The sequence below is a fragment of the Anopheles aquasalis genome, chromosome 3, assembly GCF_943734665.1.
Source record: "Anopheles aquasalis chromosome 3, idAnoAquaMG_Q_19, whole genome shotgun sequence".
Lineage (NCBI taxonomy): Eukaryota > Metazoa > Arthropoda > Insecta > Diptera > Culicidae > Anopheles > Anopheles aquasalis.
The window spans coordinates 3,397,501-3,412,500 of record NC_064878.1 but is presented as its reverse complement, the minus strand read 5'-3'; the positions used below and the strand labels follow the sequence as shown (position 1 = coordinate 3,412,500).

The window sequence follows — 15,000 nt, the reverse complement described above, 5'->3', positions numbered from 1 at the left end:
TTCTTTAGCAACACGTCATCTAAATCCAGAAAATTCGGCAGCTGAAAAGCCACAAAGAGGTGTGGCGAGTACTCCAACGAATGCATCGAATGCAAATTGTTGCTCTGCGAAAGAAGCTTGAAACGAAAACAACATGCACGTAAAACAGTTGTGATAAGAAAGAAAAAAAGAAGGAAGTGTCTAGAAGATTCCATGCTGCTTATGTACTGCGGTATTTCTTGTTTCCAAATCTTCGATAACAGCTACACAACCGAAACTCTGTTCGTTATACGCCACATGATGAAATGCGGTAGTAATTAGGTAAACCGAAGTGTCTTCCAATCAGTACATTAGAAGCCCACAGGCAAGCTCCTCCAAAACGTACACAACTGGATACATTTCGTATGTGGTACCAACAGCTTCATACAGCCGGGTGTTATTGGGAGGTATTTGTAACAAGTATGTAAAATTTGTTTTATTTAGGTAGAATCGTAAAGGGCATTACTTTTTAAAAAATCTGTCAAAAATCGAAAAATGGGAAATTCAACAAAACATCCACGAGGCCGCCGAGGAAGGCTACCTGGATAAACTTATAATCTATCAAAATAATATTGATTTGTATTTTTCGGATGACCCATGATGCGGCTACGATGGGCACCGTTTTCGGTACGAATCAAAAGACTTGCCCATTTAAGCGACGAACCCGGGACCCGGAAAAGGTACCTTTCTTAAATTTGATGCCATGGGTGAAGTTTTTAATGAATCTTCCCCAAAATAAAACCAAATATTCTTGAAAAGTTATAGTTTAATATGACATTCACTTGAAAAAATTAAGTTGAATAGTTTATTCACAAAAAATCGCCAAAAATTTGCCTTTTTTGGACCCGAACTTGAACCTTAATGGAGTTGATGGAGTTATCTACGGAATTAAAGAGTAAAAAAAAAGTTACATGACGACCAATCATACATGATTCCGCGGAGAAATCCAACAAATCTAGTTAGAGTCACAGAAAACCCAAACAAATGCAAACATAGAACAGATGTGGCCGTTTGTTCATCGCATTTCGCCGAGGTTCACTTGCGCTGGTGACATGTACACGCAATGCTCTGAGTACCTAGCCTTAGTTAGACACGCTCACAGTTTATGTTGTTATGGCATTCCTATGCCCATCCCAACTGGAAGCTCCGGAAGGTCTTGAGAGCAAAAAAGTCTAAAACAAACGATGAGCAACATTTCCAACAACTGGTCTGTTGTTACAGCTCGCGGAACGTTGCTAGCAAAACCTGTACGAATATACAGTAAGTATATTATATGCTTTCAAATTAGGCTTTCCAAAAATGGTTGTATGAAACGAATTGTAAACGTACTTATTGTGTAAGTTGTTGCTATGATAACATAGCTTGTTATTTAGTAGAACAATCGCCTAAGAGACATACCAACTGTGCAATCAAGCGCAGCCTTCCAGGCATTGGCTGATTAGAACGATCCCATTTACTGGTGCCCTCTGCGAGGTATATAAATGCTATACCGTCAGTGACGAAGCCAAAAACCGAAAAATTTGCTCTGGCGAATATGGCCATACCGTTGTTAGTGTTTCTGTGTTTAGTCTCCTACGCCATTGGCGATAACGTGCATTCCTCTTGCAATGCTTCGTCGCGATATCGAACGTTTGATGGCACCTGTAACAATCTGCAAAATCCTAGCTGGGGAGCGGCCAACACCGTTTACGGACGCTTGATCGCGGCGGACTATGGTGATGGCGTAAAGAGCCCCCGAAAGGCTACGAGTGGTGCCGATCTGCCCAGTGCGAGAACCGTCTCGAACAAGCTCTTCAGCGATGCCAACGTGCTGGATCCGGCCTACACCTTGATCAACATGCAGTTTGGACAGATCGTGGCTCATGATATGGGCTTCACGGCCGGAGGTAACTAGTGGCATGGCTGTTTGATTCCCATTTCCAGTGTTAATGTTTTACTGTAAATTATTATCAGCTGTTGACTCGTTGCCGTGCTGTGGTGGAGGGCAACCAGATCCAAATCCTGACCCACGATGCTACCCGATACCGGTCGCTGCCGATGATCCCGTGATGGGAGCGACTGGCGCTAAGTGTCTCGATTTCCTGCGAACCATTACCGATTGTGATGCCGATCCGTCCAGCTGTTCAAATAGCAAGAAAGCGGAACAGCTCAACAGTGCGACATCGTTTCTCGATCTCTCGCTCGTGTATGGAAACAGTGTGGAGGAGAACACTCCCCTGCGCCAGTTTACCGGTGGTCTGATGAAGGTGGAAAGACGTGGCGGATCCGATTGGCCACCGCGTAACCCACAGTCAAGTGTCGCTTGTGTGCAAAACAAACCGGACGATGCCTGTTACGCGACGGGCGATGCTCGTGCCAATCTTACCCCACATTTAACCATCCTACACATCCTGTTCCTCCGGGAGCACAACCGGATCGCGAAGCAATTGGCATCGCTACATTCCGCGTGGGATGATGAGAAACTTTTCCAGGAAGCTCGTCGCATCAATATCGCTCAGTACCAGCAGATCGTGTACTATGAGTGGCTACCGAACTTCCTCGGGTGGGAAAACATGGAGGATCGTGGTATCATCCAAGAGAAGGAAGAATCTACGAATCTTTACCGACACAATGTGAACCCAACAACGCTGAACTCGAATGCCAACGCGGCGTTCCGATATTTTCACAGTGCGGCCATCAGTCACTTGCAGTGAGTATCGCGATTGATTTTAGGCCTTACGTACCGTATGAATCATCAGCTAACTACCCCGTTAGATTGGCCAGCGAAAACCGTACCACCGATGGTGACATCAGCATTACCGATCACACCCTCAATCCGAACATCCTGGAGGCTCCCTGCAAGTATGCCCAGCTGTCACGTGGCATGTCTACGCAGCAGATGGGTAAGGTTGATCGTAACATCGACTACGAGCTGAAGAACAACTTTTTCAAATTTGGCGGCCCGGTCGGTAACGATCTTCGTTCGCTCGACATTCAGCGCGCTCGTGATCACGGTCTACCGAGCTACAACAAGTTCCGCGAGTGGTGCGGACTGGGGAAGATTAAGAGTTTTTCCGATTTGGGATCACGATTAAACTCACCGCAGGTATGCTTGCAGGATAATTGTCATGGAATGCTCTAGGAACGGTAACTTATTGATAAAAATGCTCCCGTTTTACTGGCAGCTTCCAGCCCTTTTCGCATCGGTCTACACATCCGTGGAGGATGTGGAACTAACGGTGGCCGGTTTTTTCGAGAAGCATCTCGAGGACAGTCAGTCAGGAGAAACGTTCCAGTGCATTCTGGAGGAACAGTTCTATCGTACCCGTGTGGGTGATCGGTTCTTCTTCGAAACCAACAATAAGCACGTTGGTTTTAGTCAAACTCAGCTCAGCCAGCTCAGGAAGGCAACGATGGCGAGGCTACTGTGCGACAATACGGTCGGGCTGGAGAGCATGCAACCGGATGCTTTCCGTAGTTTGTCCTCTGGCAACTCGGTAGAGCCCTGCTCCAAGCTGCCGGTGGTGGATTTGAGTGCGTGGAATTAATTAGGAGAATCAAATAAAGGTAGCTCATTGACACTACAGCATCGTACCGATTTAATTACGTTGAAAGTGATTGAAAATGCTTTAGAGAATTGATGTGACTATTAATCAGACGCTTTACTTTGCTGTCGATTGTCGCAAACAATGACCGGAACGTCGGTCGAATGCACACAACTCACATCTGTGTAATCAGTTGTAACAAGTAGCAGCATGTAACGATCGGAAGTATATAAGCCTGCCCTTGATTAGAGGCACGCATCAATTAATTAATCTACTTTCATCGAGTGTAGGAAGATGTGGATGAGCTTGAAGTTGCTCCTGTTCGTGTGCTGTGGTTGGTGGAGTGACTGTGCCCAAGCCACCAGCTGCAACGTGACATCTCCGTACCGAACACTGGATGGCACCTGTAACAATCTGCAGAACCCCAGCTGGGGTGCAGCGAACACCGCTTACGGACGCTTAATCGACGCTGACTACGGCGATGGCGTAAAGAGCCCCCGGAAAGCCACGGGTGGTTCCGAACTACCGAGTGCTAGGCTTCTTTCGATGAAGCTATTCGGAGATGAGAATGTACTGGAGCCAGCGTTCACGCTGCTTAGCATGCAGTTCGGTCAACTGGTGGCCCACGATATGGGCTTCACGAGCGGAAGTAAAGAAAATTTCGTTTCCTGCTGTTAACAGGATCCCTGCATTTGCTGATGGTTTTTCCCGTGCGTTCGAATTTATAGGTGCCGATATACTGCCGTGCTGTAGTGGAGGGAAGCCTGTATCAAATCCTGACCCACGATGCTACCCGATACCGGTCGCTGCCGATGATCCCGTCATGGGATCGGCCGGAGTTCAGTGCCTCGATTTCCTGCGAACTATCAACGATTGCGATGCCGATCCGGGCAGCTGTTCAAAGAGCAAGAAAGCGGAACAGCTCAATCTTGCGACATCATTTATCGACCTGTCGGTCGTGTATGGAAACAGTGTGGAGGAAAACACTCCCCTGCGCCAGTTTACCGGTGGCCTGTTGAAGGTGGAAACTCGCGATGGTTCCGATTGGCCACCGCGTAACCCGAATGCCAGCACCGTATGTGTACAGCGTAATGCCGAGGATGCCTGCTATCTGACCGGTGATGGGCGTGCCAACATTAGCCCACATATGGCCATCCTACACATCCTGTTCCTTCGGGAGCACAACCGGATTGCAAAGCGCTTGGCAGCTCTCCACCCAGCGTGGAACGATGAGAAGCTGTTCCAGGAGGCACGACGCATTAACATCGCCCAGTACCAGCAGATCGTGTTCTACGAGTGGTTGCCGAACTTTCTTCCACTGCCGGAGAATGGAGATAAGCGCAGCCTGGCGAGCGTGCTTGATCATGAGTATCGTGGCGATGTGAATCCAACAACGCTAAATTCGAACGCCCATGCAGCGTTCCGGTACTTCCACAGTGCCATCGTTGCCCAACTGCAGTGAGTACATGGCGCTTTTATTTTAATTACCCTATTAGAAAACACACATCATCGATAAACTGCTGGTATGTTGACAGTTTGGATCACGAGAATCGAACGAAAGCCGGTGAGATCAGTTTTACCGATCATACGCTGAATCCTGCCATCCTCGAAGCTCCCTGCAAGTACGCTCAGTTATCGCGTGGTTTGGCCACTCAACCGATGGGCCGCATCGATCTCAATATCGACCACGAGTTGAAGCACAATCTCTTCAAGTTTGATGCACCGTTCGGTAATGACCTGCGAGCGATCGACATACAGCGGGCGCGTGATCATGGACTGCCCAGTTACAACCGTTTCCGCGAATGGTGTGGTCTACCGAGGGCCGCCAATTTTGATGATTTAACATCCTTGCTACACTCACCACAGGTACGGTGCTCTCTCTCTCTCGCTCTCTCGTCTAACCCGTTGTGCGAGTAATTCTTTAGAATGAATTTTTAAATATCATCATCCCGTACAGGATGCTGCTCGATTGGGCTCGGTGTACGCGTCGGTGGACGATGTGGAACTGACCGTGGCCGGATTGTTCGAGAAGCATATCCCCGGCACACAGGTGGGTGCAACGTTCCGTTGCATCCTGCTGGAACAGTTCCACCGGACCCGGGTCGGTGATCGGTTCTTCTTCGAAACATCCGATCCCACCGTGGGCTTCTCCAAGGAGCAGTTCAAGCAGCTGCGGAAAGCAAACATTGCCCGGCTGTTGTGCGATAATACGCCCAAGCTGGACGGCATGCAACCGAAGGCTTTTGCAGCGATCGATGCGGGATCGAACAAGGTGTCGCCTTGTTCCGGTTTGTCGGAGGTCGATCTGGATTCATGGAAATAAACAACGGGCTCTTATTCATCGAATGAGTAACAAGCTTATCAACGTGTTATCGATTTAGCTGTATAGCATCCGAAATAGGAATGATTCGATACTTCAGTAAATTTTGTAATGTTTTCCTTTAGAAAAATGATGCCTAATAATCCTTAGAATGTAATCCTAAAGTTAAAGGTAACCAGCTACAAATGAAAGCGATTAAAGAGGACAATCCGGACCAGAAAAAAGAGTAGCACAGCACACAATGCGCTCCCAAGCTACAAAGGCCTTGATTGTGATCTACCTTAGCTTATCGAGCTCAATATATTTGATTGTTTCTAGCGGAAGAAGCATTGCCCACATGTCCACACGTTCAGCCTTGGGCATATAAAAGGAGCTCGAGATGGTTTCCATCGCAAAATAGGATCCGAATAGATCGGATCCACCTGTTAAAACATGTGGCCACCGGTTGGAGTGTGGCTTCTGGTCGCGTTTGGCTTAGGCCGTGTTCGAGGGCAGTGTGATAGCACTTCCCCGTACCGAACGTACGATGGAAGGTGCAACAACCTTCAGAATCCTTCGTGGGGAGCGGCCGGCACTGCCTACGGTCGACTGCTACCGGCCGATTATGGTGACGGTGTCTCGACACCACGCCGCTCAAGAACCGGTACGGAGCTACCGAGTGCTCGCGTCCTCTCGCTGACGCTATTCAACGAGCAGTTCATACAGGACCCTCGTACCACGCTGGTGAACATGCAGTTTGGCCAGGTGGTGGCACATGATATGGGACTCCGAGCGGGAGGTAACTAAGCAAGGCGGGGGGGTGGTAAGTAACCGGAACCGATCGTACTACTGATGCACTTCTGTCGTAGGTTCCGATTCGGTGCCCTGCTGTACGAATGGACGCGTGGTAAGCAATCCGGGACGCCGATGCTACCCGATTCCGTTGCCACCGAACGATCCGATCACGGCAGCTGGTGGTGGCCAGTGTCTTGATCTCGTACGGACTCGCAGCACTTTCGATGTGAACCAGGCAGCCTGCAGTGTCAGTAGCCCTGCTCAGCAGCTGAACGAAGCCACTTCCTTCCTCGATCTGTCCCTGGTGTACGGTAACAGTGCCCAGCAGAATGCTCAACTACGAGCCTTCGTCGGAGGACGCATGAAGGTGGAAAATCGTAATGGCACGGATTGGCCACCACGTAACCCACAATCGGGCACTGCTTGTACGCTGCGTTTATCCACCGACACCTGCTACCTGACGGGCGATGAACGGAGCAACATCACACCGGAACTAACCATCCTGCATATTGCGTTCCTTCGTGAGCATAATCGGATCGCAGGTTTGCTCGCTCGCCAGCGCACGCTGTGGAACGATGAGAAGCTGTTCCAGGAGGCACGCCGTATCAACATCGCCCAGTACCAGCACATTGTGTACTACGAGTGGTTACCATGGTTCCTCGGGCCGGATCGAATGACACAGCGAGGCCTGCTTCAACGCACGCCCGACTACGTCAACGATTACAGTCCCAGCATCAATCCGACCACACTAAACTCGCACTCGAACGGTGCCTTCCGGTACTTCCATTCGGCCATCATGGGTAGTTTAAGGTAAGGGAGGGCCCTCCGGAGTTGATCTTTATAAGCATTACCTGGACACTCGTACTCGTTTCCACAGCTTAGCGCAGGAGTCACGAGCGATCACGGGATCGTTGAACATCAACGATCACATGTTTAATCCGACGGTATTGGAGCGAAACGATGGTTATACGTTGCTGACACGCGGCATGACCACACAACCATCTGCACGCACCGATTTAAGCTACGATCCCGAGGTCCGTCACTTCCTCTTCCGATTTGGTAATCGTTTCGGGACGGATCTGAAGGCGCTGGACATACAGCGCAGCCGGGATCATGGTATTGCTGGATACAACGCATTCCGCCAGTACTGTGGACTCAGTCGGGCCACACGATGGCAAGATTTCGTCGAACTGCGTGGTCCTGCGGTAAGTGCACTGCGTCTCGTTCGTCAAAAGGACACTCGGACTCTCATCTTATTCCCTTTTTTTGGCAGGATTTTCAACGCTTAGCCGCGTTGTACCGTACGGTGGATGACGTGGATCTAACGGTGTCCGAGTTCTTCGAGCGACACATACCGGGCACACAGGCCGGACCGACCTATCACTGCATTCTGATGGAACAGTTCCTCCGCACACGCCGTGGTGATCGGTTCTTCTACGAGAATGGTAACACTGCCGGTGCCTTTACGGTTTACCAGCTGCGAGAGATACGGAAAGCCAGCATGGCACGGATCCTCTGCAACAACTCACCAGGTGTTACGCAGATGCAGCGTCAGGCCTTCCAGCAAATAGCGGAATTTAATCCACTGCAACTGTGCAGCTCCCTACCGCAGCTCGATGTTCGCTTCTGGTAATGATTTCATTCGCATGGCGTATCTTGTAATACAATCTACAACCACAGTACTAAAAAGAGAAATTCGGAGCAGTTCAATGATGGTTGGATTGATTTTGATGAAGAGAATGGTTTAAGAATATCACACTACGGTCACTATTTTGTGTCGCTGGATTGTCACCTTTCAAGCACCTCGAAAATCCTGCACATATTGGAAAACCCATCCGAATCCCTTGTGAGGAAAAAAACACCAACTGAACAATCTGAAACTGTGGCAGATCCCACCCTCCAAAATTTGGATGAAAAAAACAGAGGTATACGTGTCCACGGTGTAGCATTTTGAAGGCTACGTATGTTAACTACCTCGTATGATGTCGGGTCGCGGATTGAGATTGATATTGAGTGAAGGTCCTTCCAACATCTGGCACACGTGTTGTATCGATACAGCAAGAAATGTTTGCTTTCAACAGAGGTTGTTTTTCGGAATCTTTGCGGTCGTTGCTTGAAGTTGTTGGAACTTGTGTGTTCATATTCCTTTTTTATGGGTTTTTTATGGATGTATAAAAAGAGCGAAAGTATCCTTTCTTCGCATCCTCCACTCAGGTTACATTCCTATAATCTAGAACGCTTGAAAAGATAGAAATCGTTGAAGGAAATGAACGCAGAATGTTGAATTTACATAATAAAATTAATCTTTTCAAAGAGTCAAAAAATGAAATCATACTATTTTAATTCATCGACACGTAACCATCAGGAGTTCATCAAAACAATCATGTCACGACAGAGTTTTTTTTGCCGGTAACATAGTCCACCGCTCCACAGAACCGGGTCCTTTGCTATTTGAACATAACCTGGCCTAGTAACCGTGTACATGGGAGTGATATCTTCCCGAGAATTGGATGTTTTCCAATAGGCGGGAGTATAGAGTAGCTTAAACAAACATGTTTTTCTCATTTTTTGCCATAGATGCTTGAGAGGCGGGGACAAACATGTGTTTTTCGATCTACACAGCACATGCAGTTACATAAACACTTTGTACAACGGATTCGTACAGAAATATCTGTTTTTATGATCCGATGTTATCTCGTGGAGTATAAATAAGGAACAGAGCACGGGATAACGGATTGTACAGCTTAAGAATTACATATTATCAGTGTCATTGGTTCCGAAACGATGTGGCACAGCCGTTTACTAGCATTGCTCTTGGCGGTGCTCTGCGGACTAAGGGAATCCTCAGCACAATGTGTTACCACCGAATCCTACCGTTCGTTTGATGGAAGCTGCAACAATCTTCAGAACCCCACGTGGGGTTCCACCAATACAAGGTTTAATCGCTTAATACCTCCGAGGTACAACGATGGCATATCCTCTCCACGGTTGGCAGACGATGGCAGCGAGCTACCGAACCCTCGATTACTGTCGGTGGAAGTATTTGGCGAGGGTCAACAGAACAGTCCCCAGTTCACGCTCGCTAACATGCAGTTCGGACAGATTGTGGCCCATGACATGGCACTCACACGTGGAGGTAAGGAAGCAATCCCTTGTTAAAGGATTTCCTTTTGATCATTTTAACATTCCCATTGCATTTATTCCTTTTCACGATCTTTAGTGAGAGATCCTGTAACGTGTTGTGCAAATGGAAAGCTACAACCGAACCCGGGTGCTCGCTGCTTCGCTATACCCGTTGCCAAAAATGATCCCGTGTTCTCCGAGCGTAACATCGAGTGTTTGAACATGATTCGAACGGCAACCACGTGCGATCTGGCTCCGACCAACTGTACGCAGGCGGAGCAGATCAATAGTGTTACCTCGTTCCTCGATCTGTCGCTTGTCTACGGTAACACGGTGGCTGAAAGCCAACAGCTGCGTACACTGACTAATGGGATGCTGAAGGTAGAGACCCGCGGTGGCAGTGACTGGCCTCCGAGACATCCGAATGCCGGCACGGCGTGCACTCTGCGAACGCCCGTGGAGTCTTGTTATTTGACCGGTGATGGACGTGCGAATCAGAGCCCTCAGCTGGCCCTGCTACAGATTATGTTCGTCCGAGAGCACAACCGTATCGCGCGTGGATTGCGCGCCCGTTTCAACGGGTGGACCGATGAGGAGCTGTTCCAGGAGGCACGCCGTATCAACATCGCCGAATATCAGCACATCGTATACAACGAGTATCTGCCCAATCTTTTAGGATTATCTTATATGCGCTCTGTAGGTTTGAACTTTGCGACAACAGGTTTTGTTGACGATTACGATGCGCAGGTGAATCCTTCGGTGCTGAACGAACACACGACAGCCGCCTTCCGGTTCTTCCATTCGGCCATTCAGGGCACTCTCAAGTATGCACCTGGGCACTCTCACGTATGCGATACAATTAAGGTCCTTTTTTGGGCTAATATCGATCCTTTTCTCTTTGCAGTCTTTATGAACAAAACAAGCAACTCTACAAACAGGTCGACATCAACGATCACACTAATAACCCGACCATACTGGAGGAGACGACTGATCGTTATGCAGCACTTTTGCGTGGCTTGACCACGCAGCCGATGGGCCGTCACGACGACAGCCTTGATCCGGCCACCAAGCACTTCCTGTTCCGGTTTAACAATCGTTTCGGTACGGATTTGAAATCGATCGACATTCAGCGAGCTCGCGATCATGGTTTGCCCGGATACAATGATTTCTTGCAGTATTGTGGATTGAATCATAATGCGCGAGTGAACACGTGGACCGGGTATAACCAGTTCCTCCAACCAGAGGTAAAAGACGGTGTTCGCATTATGGACGTCGGAATTTTCGCTACAGTGAATTTCATTTTGATTTTTCCTTGTGCCCTAGGCTATTGAGCTACTAAGCATCTACTATCGGTCAGTGAATGATCTGGATCTGGCGGTAGGATTGGCATTCGAAAAGAAAATAGACGGCAGCGAGGTGGGTGCCGTGATGCGGTGCATTCTGACCGAACAGTTCTTGCGAACACGCCGTGGTGATCGCTTCTTCTACGAGAACGGCCAATCAGGGGTGGGTTTCACGTTGAAACAGCTTGCCGAGATCCGAAAGGCGAACATGGCTCGTATCCTGTGCGATACCACGATCGATGTGCAGGATATGCAGCGTTTTGCATTCCTTCTGCCCTCAAACACTAATCCGATCATACCCTGCAGCAGTCTCCCGACGCCAGTCCTTAACCGTATGGTATAAAGTGGAGCACAATAGGTTCTCTTTTTGAATGAATTTGTAAATCAATAAACTAGAATCAGATGAAATGACCACATTTATATTTAACAACGAAACGACGATGAAGTAACTGATGACTATGAAACGGAAGTCGATCGAAAGCAATCACATTACTAAAAAACCATTAATCTTTGTGCTGCTTCTTTTTGCCACCTCGTTTCGGCTGCACTTCGATCGGAATGGATTCGACGACCTTTGTAGAAGGCTCTTTCGGTGCCAACGGCGACGGAACCGGTAGCTCGTACTCGGCATTCAACCGCTTCGCAAGGAAGTATATCTCGGCCAACGCAATGATGAGTGCAATGACGATACCGAGTAGCAGACGCACACCGAAATCCATCTGTCCTACGATTAGCGCAATACCGATGAATCCGAACGCAAATCCTGCTGCTACGGAAAACAGGAACTGTGCGACCGCGATCAGGTGCCGATTGATCTGTTTTACTGTGAGGAAAGAGAACGAGAAGAGAGGGTTGTGAAGGGAGCTGTTACGGGAAGGGTACTTGGCCCATTCACTCTTTGATTACCTTGATATCCGATCGTTTCCTCGGGCATATGCTTTCGAATGCTGTCCACGTTCTTGGTCATCCGGTTGTAATCACGCTCTTCCTGTTGCTTCCGCAGCAGCTGACAACGTGCCTCCAGCACGGGATTACGCTCCTGGACCGGATTCTCGGGCATCACCAGGGGGCAACCGGCGAGCAGGGCATGCAGAAATGGAACCGTGCTATCTGTCTTACGCATTTCGGTCAACGCGTTGAACAGCCATCTGATATCCGCTAATCCCAGGCAGTTTTTCATCGAAGCAGGCTTAGTATCATCGGTACAGTCGAAGACACATGCCTGATCCGTTGTTTCATCGTCCGCCTCCTGCTTAGTGATACAATCTTCAATCACTCGACGTTCCGTGGCCGTGAACTCGGCTGTGGCTTTCGGAATCGGTGTTTTCAATTGTTCCGCAACTTGACCGGTGGTGGCACGCTGGCCGGCCTTATTGTAGGCCGAGTGTATGTTTCGCAAGGTCACAGGAGCTGACGCCGGTACCACCAGTTTGGTCCCGATGAATTGCTTCAATTCCTTGGACGGTACTATCCGAATGGCCGGATCCGTGATTGGTAACTTGGACATCGCGGCTCAGTTGCTCATGTGACCCACCGTACCACGTACACCTTAGTTTGGGTTTCCGGCAGGCAATTGAACGAAAACACTGCTGTAGAGATATGTGAGGATTAGCACTCGGATGTGATACTTTCGTCCGTTTTATTCCGGTTCCGTCCACTTACACAGGAAATGATGAAATCGTCCTGCAAAACGGGTCGATGATCAGATGATTTCACTCCACCAAAAACGACAACAAACCCCTATCACAACACGCTGAGCATCCCTAGCCACCAAAGGCCCGCTTACGACCGTATACGACTGTTACTCAAGCGTAGTACGGCTCCTCATACGCACGTGCGTTTATTTACCTCTTGCGTTTCCGCGAAAAAGGATCTGCCGGTGGCAAAATGAGTAAAGTGTTTAGTGAAGGAGATTGGGAAACCGATTTACCCAGCATCGGTACCGATTTCCGATTTTCTAAAAAGCGCGATAAAACGAATAAAGTGAAAAAGACGGCTCCGACTGCAGAGAACGGTGGCCCTGTAATCGATGATCCTAGCAGGCCCCCCGGTTGGTCTGTTCGTTTGCCTAAACCAGAATCGTCCAGTCGGGAAAATGGAATCAAAAAGGATAACACAAAGCGGAACACGCCAGCAGACGAAAGAAAGGAAGGCAAGAAACGCAAGGCACCGACGGACGTGACCGAAAATGATAGCAAATCCAAGAAGAAGAACAAACACAACCCGGAGGCTCAAATCCCGGCGACCGCTACCAACGGAAAGAAGGCTGCAGCGAAGGAAACGAACGATACCAAACAGAAACCTAGTGTCCGGGCGGCTCCTAAAGAACCGGCCAATTTACGGGAGAAACTGGTGGAAAGGTTGAAGGGTTCTCGCTTTCGGTTCATCAACGAGCAGCTCTACAAATCGACCGGAGAACAAGCGCAACAACTGTTCGCGGAGGATCCCGGTTCGTTCGCTGCGTACCACGAGGGCTACCGGCATCAAATAGTGCAATGGTCGATGAATCCGCTCGATAGAATGATTAAGAGCATTCGAAAGCTGTAAGTAACATCGTGCCGGGTACGGGAACGGGTCAGGTTCGACTTCCAATGCATAATTTGAATCTTTTTCTAGCCCCAAAAATACCATCGTGGCCGATTTCGGGTGTGGAGAAGCACGGCTAGCGGAATCGTTACCGAACCAGGTGTACTCCCTCGATTTGGTCGCCCACAACAGTAACGTGATTGCTTGCGATATGGCCCACACACCGCTCGAGAGTAACTTCGTCAACGTGGTCGTGTTCTGTCTCTCACTGATGGGCACCAACCTGGCCGACTTTCTGCTGGAAGCGAATCGAGTGTTAAAGGTGGGGTAAGTATCACGTAGGATCACTGTTTCATCCATCCGGAGTCGTAATTCTATGCCCATTTCTTGCCACTGCCACAGGGGTATCCTGAAAATAGCGGAGGTATCGTCGCGTTTCGATAATGTGAACGAGTTCGTGGCGAAGGTTCGCCAATGTGGGTTCGAGCTGGAGAACAAGGACCTCAAGCACAAGTTGTTCTATTTTTTCAATTTCAAGAAAGACCGCACGGTGTTGCGAGGATCGACCAAGATAAAGCCCTTCAGTCTGAAACCTTGTTTGTATAAGAAGCGATAAAGAAAATGAAGAATAAATTAAGAGGACGACTTTCTCTACTTATGCTTATCCCATCCGGATTGGTACTAGCCAGCACACTAGCTTCCTAGGATGTTTCTCTTGGCAACGAAAACAAAGTAAACGGCGCCGACACTACGTCGCAATTTAACACGTTATGCAACACTAAGTTTATTGGAAAACCCACGACGGACAGTCCTGACAGAAGGTAATACCACAATCAATTTCTTACAGCTAATCTAACAGAAAAATCATTTCCTCAAATATGTTCTGAGCAATAATTTCTTTACACCCTACTTTTTGAGCCATTCGAACGTTTCGAATTTAATTTAACGTACCGTAGCCTAGGCGACGCATCAGCGCGACACCACCGGTACTGTTCCTTCCTAGCTGAGAGTCAGTTCTAACCAAAATAAATATTTAAAGAAGACAAAGTCGGAACGGTTTTAAATACTACCAGGCTTTCCATACGTTAACATTATTTACGATTAACTACCGCATCACCGAGCTGCTTCGAGTTCTGAGCAATAGATCTTTCTCCAACACCAATCTACAACGGTGAACACACGCTATAACACACTAAGTTGATGCGAGGTGGCATTGGTTTTTTGAGTGGTGGGACTGCGCGCAAATCTTACGAGAAAAATGTGCGAACCCGTCCCGTGATGAGGGCCCGGCAGACAGGACAATGGGTGATGGCCGGTGCACACTGGACGCAGGAAACTATGGAAAAGCGAATGTGAGCTGATTAACCAAAAA

At 48.6% G+C, this 15,000-nt stretch overlaps 7 protein-coding genes across 9 annotated transcripts in view; 5 read left to right on the top strand and 2 right to left on the bottom strand.

The window, feature by feature from the left end:
• Window positions 1-1,552: 1,552 nt before the first annotated feature.
• On the top strand, window positions 1,553-3,545 carry LOC126579055 (peroxidase-like). Its single transcript, XM_050242279.1, has 4 exons — window positions 1,553-1,904; window positions 1,972-2,707; window positions 2,773-3,103; window positions 3,183-3,545. Exons 1-4 carry the CDS (start codon window positions 1,553-1,555, stop codon window positions 3,543-3,545), a joined length of 1,782 nt encoding a protein of 593 aa, XP_050098236.1.
• A 272-nt stretch (window positions 3,546-3,817) lies between these two features.
• LOC126574965 (peroxidase-like) lies at window positions 3,818-5,893 on the top strand. The gene is made up of 4 exons (XM_050235408.1): window positions 3,818-4,191; window positions 4,271-5,000; window positions 5,078-5,408; window positions 5,500-5,893. Exons 1-4 carry the CDS (start codon window positions 3,837-3,839, stop codon window positions 5,863-5,865), a joined length of 1,782 nt encoding a protein of 593 aa, XP_050091365.1. The 5' UTR covers window positions 3,818-3,836; the 3' UTR covers window positions 5,866-5,893.
• Window positions 5,894-6,294: 401 nt separating this feature from the next.
• LOC126576125 (peroxidase-like) lies at window positions 6,295-8,269 on the top strand. Its single transcript, XM_050237250.1, has 4 exons — window positions 6,295-6,640; window positions 6,711-7,446; window positions 7,514-7,841; window positions 7,910-8,269. Exons 1-4 carry the CDS (start codon window positions 6,295-6,297, stop codon window positions 8,267-8,269), a joined length of 1,770 nt encoding a protein of 589 aa, XP_050093207.1.
• Window positions 8,270-9,420: 1,151 nt separating this feature from the next.
• On the top strand, window positions 9,421-11,515 carry LOC126574389 (peroxidase-like). Its single transcript, XM_050234573.1, has 4 exons — window positions 9,421-9,772; window positions 9,857-10,583; window positions 10,664-11,003; window positions 11,083-11,515. Exons 1-4 carry the CDS (start codon window positions 9,421-9,423, stop codon window positions 11,443-11,445), a joined length of 1,782 nt encoding a protein of 593 aa, XP_050090530.1. The 3' UTR covers window positions 11,446-11,515.
• On the bottom strand, window positions 11,501-12,844 carry LOC126574390 (uncharacterized). Of its 3 annotated transcripts, none has more exons than XM_050234574.1 (3): window positions 12,765-12,844; window positions 12,009-12,691; window positions 11,501-11,925 (listed from the first exon to the last, which is right to left on the bottom strand). In XM_050234574.1, exons 2-3 carry the CDS (start codon window positions 12,607-12,609, stop codon window positions 11,606-11,608), a joined length of 921 nt encoding a protein of 306 aa, XP_050090531.1. In that variant the 5' UTR covers window positions 12,610-12,691; window positions 12,765-12,844; the 3' UTR covers window positions 11,501-11,605. The 3 variants fall into 3 exon arrangements, with proteins under 3 accessions (XP_050090531.1, XP_050090533.1, XP_050090532.1); XM_050234576.1 differs by having other exon boundaries at window positions 12,009-12,688; window positions 12,765-12,818; XM_050234575.1 differs by lacking the exon at window positions 12,765-12,844 and having other exon boundaries at window positions 12,009-12,749.
• A 126-nt stretch (window positions 12,845-12,970) lies between these two features.
• On the top strand, window positions 12,971-14,282 carry LOC126579225 (ribosomal RNA-processing protein 8). Its single transcript, XM_050242630.1, has 3 exons — window positions 12,971-13,645; window positions 13,719-13,955; window positions 14,031-14,282. The coding sequence occupies exons 1-3, from the start codon at window positions 12,990-12,992 to the stop codon at window positions 14,242-14,244; spliced, it is 1,107 nt and encodes a 368-aa protein (XP_050098587.1). The 5' UTR covers window positions 12,971-12,989; the 3' UTR covers window positions 14,245-14,282.
• Window positions 14,283-14,387: 105 nt separating this feature from the next.
• Window positions 14,388-15,000, bottom strand: part of LOC126579224 (death-associated inhibitor of apoptosis 2) — a 2,087-nt gene continuing 1,474 nt past the window's right edge. Inside the window, exon 2 of the mRNA XM_050242628.1 lies at window positions 14,388-14,964. Within this exon, the coding sequence (XP_050098585.1) occupies window positions 14,876-14,964 (89 nt within the window). The 3' untranslated portion in view covers window positions 14,388-14,875. The remainder of the gene's footprint in view (window positions 14,965-15,000) is intronic.